At 40.0% G+C, this 10,191-nt stretch overlaps 1 protein-coding gene, 1 long non-coding RNA gene and 3 other non-coding genes across 5 annotated transcripts in view; 4 read left to right on the top strand and 1 right to left on the bottom strand.

The window, feature by feature from the left end:
• Positions 1–531: 531 nt before the first annotated feature.
• On the top strand, positions 532–3,276 carry LOC122967170. The gene is made up of 4 exons (XR_006398546.1): positions 532–653; positions 2,051–2,097; positions 2,629–2,667; positions 2,928–3,276. It is a non-coding gene; the product is annotated as an uncharacterized LOC122967170 (long non-coding RNA).
• Positions 1,889–1,980, top strand: LOC122967837. The gene has a single exon (XR_006398693.1). It is a non-coding gene; the product is annotated as a small nucleolar RNA SNORD88 (small nucleolar RNA).
• On the top strand, positions 2,456–2,547 carry LOC122967835. Its single transcript, XR_006398691.1, has one exon. It is a non-coding gene; the product is annotated as a small nucleolar RNA SNORD88 (small nucleolar RNA).
• On the top strand, positions 2,728–2,817 carry LOC122967838. The gene has a single exon (XR_006398694.1). It is a non-coding gene; the product is annotated as a small nucleolar RNA SNORD88 (small nucleolar RNA).
• A 548-nt stretch (positions 3,277–3,824) lies between the features above and the next one.
• shank1 (SH3 and multiple ankyrin repeat domains 1) overlaps positions 3,825–10,191 on the bottom strand; it is a 99,459-nt gene continuing 93,092 nt past the window's right edge. Inside the window, 2 exon segments of the mRNA XM_044331472.1 lie at positions 3,825–7,621; positions 8,947–9,837. Of these exon segments, the coding sequence (XP_044187407.1) occupies positions 7,534–7,621; positions 8,947–9,837 (979 nt within the window). The 3' untranslated portion in view covers positions 3,825–7,533.

The raw sequence follows: 10,191 nt of genomic DNA, 5'->3' as shown, positions 1-10,191 counted from the left end.
ACTTGTTTCTTAAAGGACGTGTTCACTGTCTTAAAAAACGACAGTCAGGAGCCTAAATGAACACTGAAACACTTTGAAACAATCAATATGTATTTAAAAGTTTATCTGAAACTAATATGAAGCTTCAGTCGTCCAAATGAGTCAAATCAAGTAGAAATCTTTCAACGTTACAGTCTTTTTAGTGCTGAAGTTCCTCTTTTTGTTACTATACTTCCACTGCAGCTCAACAAGGAAACACAAAGAGGGAATTTGATGCTAAAAAGACTGTAAATGTGTCAGATATCCACTTGATATGACTAACTTAGACCGCTGAAGTCTCATATAAGTTTCACATCGACTTTTAAATACATTTTTGCACAAAATGCACATTTGAAGGGGATCTTTTAACAGCCAGTATGAACAGGAGGAATTATTACAGCGAGGAAAACCTCTTTTGACTGTTGTTTTCAGACACACTTGATAAACGGTGAACCTTTCCTTTAATATGAATGTGCTGCTGCAGACTCCAGTCCAGTAGGAGGCGGTAATACAGACACAAGTTCACCAGCTTCCAACCGGCAATAAATGGAAAGACGAGGAAGCAGCTTCATCACTGTCTTCAGTCTGTTGGACAGACACTGTCCGCTTCACCTGTAGTATCTCCGGTGGAAATGGTGAGATAAATTCACTAATATTACGTTTCTTGTTGTGATATGATATGATATGATATGATATGTTATATATTATATTAGGGCAGTATTGTAGTGAGAACTAGTTACTTGTTTGTGCAGCTCCTGCAACCTGCTGCCTTTCTGTTATATGATTGAGTGACGACTTATTTTACACGTTAAATCCGGTTTAATTATCGGCAGCAGAAACGAGCAGCTGCCTGTGAAAAGAAAAGGTGTTTTAACCTAAATTCTAACGGTTTGGTGGTTAAATTAAAAGCCGAATTCAACAGACAGACACGTGGCTACGACTGTTAGCATGTTGCCCTTCATAGGACTCATATGGTCTCGTTGTTGAATAAATAACATTAAATTGTGACTTTTCTGAATGAAATTAGACAGTCACCAGTTAATGTCATTTGTCCAAACATACATTAGCTGCTAAAACAGCCGGTCAGTAACTCTGTGGGCCTAACGGTAGCTCCACGTGGCCTTCTAGGTAGCATTAGCATGCTAGCTAACAGCTAGTCAGGTGGCCTTCAAAACATTAATGTGCGTTTTATAAAACTTAAAGGAGCAGTTGAACATGTTTTGAATACTCAGACATAAGATTTATGTTGCTCTTGTCTACTCAACCCCCTGAAAAGTCCCCTAAATTATAAACTGCTCCTTTAAGTAACGATTTAATGCAACTTCCATGTGACCATTTGGTTCATTATCTTAAAGAAACCCTCCATATCTGTTTTGAAGATGTATATAAAATACTTAACTTTAAATAACTCGTGCCTGATATGGTTTTTTCCACCAGAAAAAGTTCATTTTTGCTTAAAATGTCTGTCAGCCATTAAAAAAATATAGAATCTATAAATATGCAAACATATTTCACCTCAAATTTTTCCCTGCTGGCTCCTCCTTCACTGTAAAGTTCATTCTCAGTGTTTGTGAACTGGAGGCTTCAAGTTTCCACACAACACTTGTGTAAGTTGATTTATTGGACCAGAATTGGCTTCAAATCATTACAAATCATGCTCGTGGGTCCACCCCTTTTTTTTAAAAAAAAAAAAAATCAGATTTCCAGTGAGCACAGAGAAACTTTCCACTTTGAGCAGCAGATGAATGTGAAAACAAACTCTGCACATAATTCATTCAACTCTAGGAACAAGAAGGAAAAACATGTTTTTGAGTGGAGGAGAGTTTTAAACAGATCATAAACCTGTTTTGTTGAGATCTAGTTGTGTCTCTCTCTCCCCTGATGACTTGCACTGGGCTCTGAGTCAGTATGGAGACTAAAGTGCACCTCTGGCCCTGACAAGCCAGAGTCTCTGAGGAGAAGATGAGCTAACCTTGGTCAAAAGTGATGATCTTGGAAGTACAGTGACTCATGGCTTTTTTTGTCCTTTCAGGTCTCAGAACAAGTGAACTCCTTTTAATCAAGTTGGGTCCAACAAAGGTAGGTAGAGGGCACTGTTTTCATATGATTTTACAAACGCTGTCATGGCAGCAACCTGCTCAACCAACAAAGAAAGCAGGAACATGCATATGTATATTATGTCTACTACTCTGTATAATAAAGAAAAACAAATTTGAGAAGCTGCAACTAGCAAATGTGGATTTTGGCTTAAAAATGGACGAAAACAACTATCAAATCAGTTGCCAATTAATGATTTAATCGACTAATCGTAGACTCGTGTTATTGGTGGTGGTTTCAAACTACACTCGAACATATCGACAACTGCAGCCCAGTATGGATGACATTATTTCCTGCTAATTGTTCAGAGACACTATGATTTGTGTGTGAGTTTAGCTGTTTTCTCCCCTGATGACTTGCACTGGGCTCTGAATCACTATGGAGACAAAAGTGCATCTTTGGCCCTGACAAGCCAGAGTCTCTGAGGAGAAAATGAAACTAATATCAGTCAAAAATGAGGATTAAAACAACAAATTAACACTTGATTTATTTTAATTTTTTTTGTCTTTTTAGGTCTTCAAAGAAGTCACACCTAGACCGGACTTGAATCAGGTTGGTTTCATAAAACGCTACATGACTTTGGCCTTTAATAGCAGGCGTGGTGTGAACGCTGATCTCTTGTGATGTTTTGCACTGGGCTCTGAAAATCAGTGGTGACAGAAGTGCAGCTCTGCCCCTGACAAGGCAGAGTCTGATGAGACAGTAGCTAAAAAAAAAAAAAAACAAAAAAAAAAAACACAGTAAAGCTAGTAGGATAATGATTATGTGTTTGTGATTGATGGTTTCCTGACTGCTCTTCTCTTGTGTTTCAGGTAATTCCGGCAGACATCAAACTACCAGATGACCACATTGTAACATCAGTCTTGAATGTTTCTGTTGTAATGTGATTTTTTTTTTTTTTTTTACCATTAAAATGATCCTGTACTGTATTTTCTCTGATTAATAAAATAAAACTCTGCATCTTAAACATTTTCGATTTGTTACTTCACTCTTCAAACCTTTCTGTAGAATAAACAACAGTATATAATTGATAAGGACACTCTGTCCGAGGGCTGCAACCGATGACTTTCATTATCGATTAATCGTTAAGTCTGAAATGTTAAAAATGGCTACAGTGATGTCTTCAGGTTGTCTGACAGCCTAAAACCTTCAGATATTTAATTCACTGTCATGTGACACAATATAAAACAATAAATTGTCCCATTTGAGAAGCTAGAACCATAAATTTTGGGCAGTTTAGCTTGAAAACTGACATGAATTGATGAAAATTGAACATTTTCTGTTCAATTAAAAGTTGCAGCTCTGTCATTTTGTAACATAAATGCTGAGACTTTTATGGGCTTTGTAACTGCTACATGAGCCAGTTAAAGATTTTATAAATGTGTTGCAGTTGCTTCAATTATCTTGTAAACTGATCAACAGCGAGAAGGTGATGCTCAAGATGTACATAGTTTTAATAAAATAACCTAAAAGCCATAAACAGGGTGTGTATCACAGTTAACTTGTGTCAATATGTGTTTAAATCTTCATGTGTTGCTACATGAAATGCAGAATATATACTGTATAGTCCTGTATGTGATATATATCATATTTTATAAAGTAAATCAACCGATATTGATCTTAAATTCAAACAACCTGAAACATTTGTCAGATATAACAAGCATCAGCATCCAGACGAATTAAACATTCAAGAAATCAGAAACCATCAATTACAACTTTGTTTCTGTATCTTTATTATAATTCTAACAATTTATTATCTCTTAAAACATTTGAAATTCATATATGTTTATATGAATGTGTGTATATGCGTATCACATATACATATATATTCTGTAAGTTACCTTTCATCAGTTCATATTCTCATTTTTTTTTAAAAGATCTCTTAAAGGAAAAGAAATGCTTTCTATACAGTCGGGCCGATTCCCTCTTGATCTTCATTAGTCTCCCGGCAGCAGCAGATGAGCCGTCGCTCTCCATCACTGAACAGCAACGAAAGGATCTCAAAACAGTTTCTCACCAGTCACTTAACGAGGAAAAACCATTGTTATCAGCAAGAGAGATGTTTTTTTTTCACAACGTCTTATTCAAAGTTATTAATTGGCCCTATTTACAATAGAAAGACCTGATAGAAACAAGTAGAATCTGGCTGTGGATTGAGTTTGGACAGGAAGCCACGTTGTACTTGTTGACCTTTCAGACAAGAAAAAAAAAAAAATCCCTTTTTTTTTTTTTTTTTTGGCTGAAAATCACTTTTTAAAACCTCTGAAGAAGGGAAGAGTGTGAAGAGTCACAGCTGCTAATGGAAATAGGGTCATTGCATAATATGCTGGTAATAAACAATGAGCTGTGAGCATACTGGCACATCTCAGCGACTGCAGAAGGTGCTTTGTACAAATGTGAGGATGCAGATGATGATGATGATGATGATGATGTCGAGTTGAGCTCTTGACACTGTCAGGTCAGTGACAGTGGATGTTAGAGAACGGGTCAAACTGTATAGAAAGCAGAACAGTTAAATAAATACATTGTACCTTTTTCTTGTTAAACATTATTTGGAAGACAGAGATTCTTTAGAACTTTTGAGACTTTTTTTTTCCTTTTTTTTTTTTTTTTTTACATCTTAAACCATAATTAGGATGACCATTATTTTCATCGTCCTTATTGCTATTTTCCTTTGCATTCAAATATAATCTCTCCTTTACCAACCAGTGCAGAGCAGTTACAGAAACAACCCCCACCTCCATTCCCCCCATTTAATAACCTTCTCTCATTCACATTTATAGCTTGTGTGTGTATATATATATGTGTGTGTGTGTGTGTGCACTTTGAGCGATATGATCTATGAAAACTCATTTATCATCTTTTTGCAAAAATAGACTGAGGATAGATAGCAGGGCTTCCCGTCGAGGCCCTGATGTCAAAAAACGCACGTCTGATATGTGTTCGAGGACTCAAAAAAGCAGCAGGAGAGGTGAAATGTTGTTCAAGGTAGAGAGGTCATGAGAGAGCCCTTAGATTTGATCTCAGCAACAGTGAGAAAAGCAGGACTGAGGTTGTAAAATGAGATGTCAAAAAAATGTGGAAAGCTGATGAGAAAATACGGAGGATTTCAGGACAAAAATAGCACATCAAAGGAGGGGAAATATGTGATTAATCGAAAGGGAGTGGCTATTTTTTATTCCAGAATCGAAAATACGGGTTAAATAAAGTGATAAATGATTTTCTCTCATCATGGGCATCCCCAGAGTTAACAGTTGCTACATTACTCAGCATCTGCATATTATTAAAGTGGCAGCTAACGTCACAACTTTATTAAAAGAGTGAGGGAAAAATCATATTTTGAGGCCGTAAAAGGTCGACATGTAGTTTCCATTAAAGCTTCACAGTCTGACAACAGAAGAAGAAGAAGAAGAAGAAGAAGAAGAAGAAGAGAGCGGAAAAAAGGAAGTGATTTAAAAATGTGCTTCACATTTAAGTTGCGGTGCTTCTCGTCACATGGAAGCAATGTTAAGGGTACAGTGCACTAAATAATATGCATCTTTCAAATTCAAAAAAATACCTACATATACATATATATATTTATATATTTATATATATAACCGTTATCTTCACCGCAGTCAGAAATACGCAGACTGCACATCTCAGCCACCAAAAAGGCAGAAACCGTGAAAAGTCTCTGAAGCTTTAATAACAGTAAGGACGATGATAGTAATGATGAATAGTAACAATAAATCTCTTCATATCAATATCAGTATTCCAGTATTCCCATTTTAAAGTTTAAAAATTGTAAGAACAATCATAGTATTAAAACTTGATATTAGCCTAAGCGTTTCTCTCTCTTTGATCCCCTCGGTCGGGTGGCGGCTTGTTTTTCCTCCTGGATTTAGAGAGAGAGAGGGGTGGGGGTGGGGGGGGGGGGGACACTCCTGGAAGGAGCAGGGGGGGATTGGGTGGGGAAAGAGCAAGAAATTGGCAGTTTTTCCTCTTCCCCTCCCCCTCTCCTTTCCAGTCTCCCTCGGACAGAAGGTCTAATAAACGGGGTGTACAACAGTTGCCTCGACGCTGAGAAGGAAGTCTTTCGTAGGTAAAATAAAATCCTCGGGGGAGGGAGGGAGAGATTTCTCTTCACGTGTATCCCCGTCTTAACGGTTTGAAAGTACAGTCTTTCTCCGTTTGTATAAGTTGGATCCAAACATATAGTGTGTGTGTCTATATATAAGGTGTCCCATAAACTCTTAACACAAACGCCGTAAGGTGTTTGCGTGTATGTTTGTGTGTCTACATGTTGGTGTATGCATGCAGGCATGTATAATAGTAACTTCGGGTGCCTGTGTGTGCGTATCAGTGTGTTTCTTTTTTTTAATTTTTATTATTTTTTTTTATGTTGTTGGTCTGGGCACTTATTTTTGCTACAAATTTTGTGATACAGTGACCAGTCTGTATATATGTCATTATAAGACTTAAGATGATTAAGAGCTATAGAGAAACACGTACAATCCTGATCACAGGACCTGCAGTGAGGACACAGCCCTACCAGTTGGTGAGGTAAAAACAAGACAACGACCAATCGCAGCGACACACAGAGAGCCACCTTGGCGTCAACCAAGGACGTGAAGTTATCCGTCTGCTGCCCTCCTCGTCACCTCTAAAGGAAGCTGTCGTACTCGCCCGTCGTCGTCGTCCTACGTTTCACTCCTGCACGCATAAATCTCCATTCACCTTCTTATGATATTCAAGACAAAAACTAGCGTCCACTCACACAGGGGAGGGGTCGTCATTGATTGCACTTTCTCTCTCTCTATATATATTTATATATATTCTCGGTGGGTTCCCGCTCTCTGACCTGAACAGATTTAACCAGGTAAAAGACTTCAACAATGGCCGTACAATTAAAGACACTTTTATCTCCTCCAGCTCAACACAACCTGCTTGGATATTCTTTTTTTTACAATCTGACTGGCTTTTTGATTGTTCCTCTCAAGTATTTGGTTCGATTTCAGCGCTTTAATGGTGTCTCATAATGTGGTGTCTTCATATGTGTTTTTTAAGATGAGAGGGTGTTTGTTGATCATTGTGACCGTGCGTGCATGTGGGGAGTGTACTTGTGTAAAAAAAAAAAATCAGCCTGCCCGCAACTTGGGAGCAGCAGCCGGTGTCTTTATGGATCGTCAGCCCTTTTTTTTCCGTCTCCCTTTGGGACTCGACTCCCTCTTTCTGTCGCTCTCTGCTCTGTGTGAAATCTGTTCCCCCCCCCCTCCTCCTCCTCCTCCTCCTCCTCCTCCTCCTCTCCCTCCCTCATTCGTTGTGTGAATCCACCGTGGATAGCAGCAGTTGTGTCTTCCTCCCTCATTGACTCCAACCCCTTCTTTTCTTTCTTTCTCTTTCTTTCTCTCTTTTTCTGTCTCTGTGTTTGCAACCTCAGCTCCGACTCCCATCGTCCCTCCTCCTGTCAGTCTGTCCTTCCCGAGGTGAGAGAACAGAAATGGGGAACGGGCTGCTGGACAGCCTGAGGACAGAAGAACAAACATAAGACACGTGTGATGTTTGGTGCTTTGTGTGAGATGATAAGGAATGTGATTTGTTCTCTAGTAGCACAGTTGTGAATTATTCTCTTGTGCTTTTTAAAATATTTGTTCATTACGAAACTACGGTGCTTTATAACTAAAGAAAAGACTGGTCATCGCACACTTGATGACTGAAAACAACCATATTTGAACCATGTTGCTTTTTCTGTGTGTGCTGATAACTACTGGAATGCTTTACAACACTAAACAAGAAGATGGCGCTGTTCTTCCAGTGTAAATGGAGCTAAAGCCTATTAAAGAATAGGTTCACAGTTTTTCATGTCTGTCCTTCAACAACTGTCAGGTGTCCATATAAACATTGAGACATGTTTTCCTTGCTGTAATCATTCCTCCTGTTCATACTGACCATTAGAAGATCCCTTCATAATACACTTACAATGTAAGTGATGGCGGCCAAAATCAACAGCCCTCCATCTGTTTATTTGAAGCTAATATCAAACTCCAAATTAGTCAAATCAAGTCGATATCTTTCAACGTTACAGTCTTTTTAGTCTCAAATTGCCTCTTTTTGTTACGAGCCTTCCACTGCAGCTGAAGAGGAAAAGACTGTCGAGACACAAAGAGGGATTTTTTTTACTAAAAAGACTGTAACTGTGGAAGAATATCCACTTTATTCAACTAACTCAGACATCTGAAGCCTCATATTATCTTCAGATTAACTTCTAAATACATTTTTGCTCAAAATAAGTACTTTGGATTTTGTCCCCCATCATTTACATTTAAGCACATTATGAAGGGATCTTCTGATAAGGCAGACTTGAAAAATTGTAAACCTATCCTTTACTTTTGTGATAATGACAGATGGTGAACTGAGGGAAAGGAAAATTATTCCCAACATGTGTTTTCTGACTGACAAAAGGGAAGGAGAGGAACAACAAGGAGTTTATAGTGTCTCAATCGCAAAAGTAGAACAATAAATAACACCGCTGTGGCATGGAGGCAACCACTTATATTAAACATAGTCTCATTTGTTTATAGTAATTATATTATTAGTATACTGTACTAGTGGTGCACCGCTAGCACCTGTGTGCTCTGTTACAATTATATTGCTACCTCTGCTCTGTGTTTAGTTTTGAATCACTGACCTGCAAGCACTACAAGAGGACTTAAAGTCTTGTTAAATTAGACTAAAATATTACAGATAATTGATACGGTCCTGCCAGGACAAAAATAAGGATGATCTGTGCTGATTGTCTACTGCAGCTACCTCAATCTGTCAATGATCAACTGTGTCTTTCAGCCGTACCTGTCCATTACAGTCCTCAGGGCCCGTTCTATATTCATGCGGTGGCCGACACGAGTCACGCCCAAATCCAGATAGTCGTCCTTGGTAAGGGAGGGCAGATGAGTGCCGTCGATCTCGTTGTCCAGGAAACGCTCTCTGTGCTCACCCAGGTTCAGGTATCCTAGCCAGTCTGCGACGTCGTACTTGGTCCAGTAGGGCAGCGGCTTGGAGGCAAAAGGCTTGGTAGGGGAAGGGGGCGGTAGATGTGGGTAGCTCAGGCAGGTAGGCGGAGGGAGAGGGTGAAGCGGTGGAGAAGACGTCCCGGACAGGAAGTGAGTCGGAGAGAGTGATCGAGAAACAACTAAAGTAGAGTTTGGAGGAGGTGGGGCACCCGAAGGAGCAAACAGAGGTGGAGAGGGCGAGAAGTAAGGATCTCCAAGAGGGTTCCCAGGTGACGGTGGGGTGATTGAACCTCGGAGGTCGTAGATGGCGCTGTATAGGGGTGTTGTGGGGAGGAGCGGAAGGGACGATGGGCGCGGCGGGCCCAGCTTGGGCCTCTCTGATGGGGAGATGAGGGGGCTGGGTGCTCGCCTACGCTGGAGTATGTGTGATTCTGCTTTACGGGACTCACGACTGGGGATGAATTGGAATTCCAGGGCTTTGGTCCGGTAGACAGGTCTGTGTTTGGGGGAGGTGGGGTAAGGGGAATAACCTGTTGGGGACAGCGGGGAATGTGAACGTGGAGGCTGAGGGGCAGCTGGAGGTTGAGGAGATGGGGACCGTCCCCAGTTGGGGTACTGGGAGGCGGGGGTCGGGGACGGGGACAACGATGGCTGCGATAACGAGATCGGAGACGGCGACTGGGATCGAGCCGATGGGGGGCTCAGAGCTGAGGCTGAGTCTTCTGAGAATCTGTGAATGGAGAGGGAGAGAAATTGAAAACGATAAGATGAAAATCATGCACACGCTAAGGGTAAAACATTGTCCAGTTATTTCTAAAAGTGGACTGAAATGATTTTAGACTGTCAACATCTTGAGTTTATATAATCATCCATAAGTAAATATTCTCAATGTTGCAAAGTTTAACATGGTTTCCTCTCCTTCCTCACTATCTCTGTAAATTCAAGCAGGGGTCAAAGTTTTACACACTTCCTGACATAAAATAAAGGAGTGCGGCGGGGGCTCTATTACCTGTTTCTGCTTCTGAGAGAAACACATGTAAAAAGCCAGAGAAATAAAAGTTTACACAGTATAAACAACATGTAC

This window comes from Thunnus albacares, chromosome 17, assembly GCF_914725855.1.
Source record: "Thunnus albacares chromosome 17, fThuAlb1.1, whole genome shotgun sequence".
NCBI classification, from domain to species: Eukaryota; Metazoa; Chordata; class Actinopteri; order Scombriformes; family Scombridae; genus Thunnus; species Thunnus albacares.
This window is presented reverse-complemented; position numbering and strand designations above follow the sequence as displayed.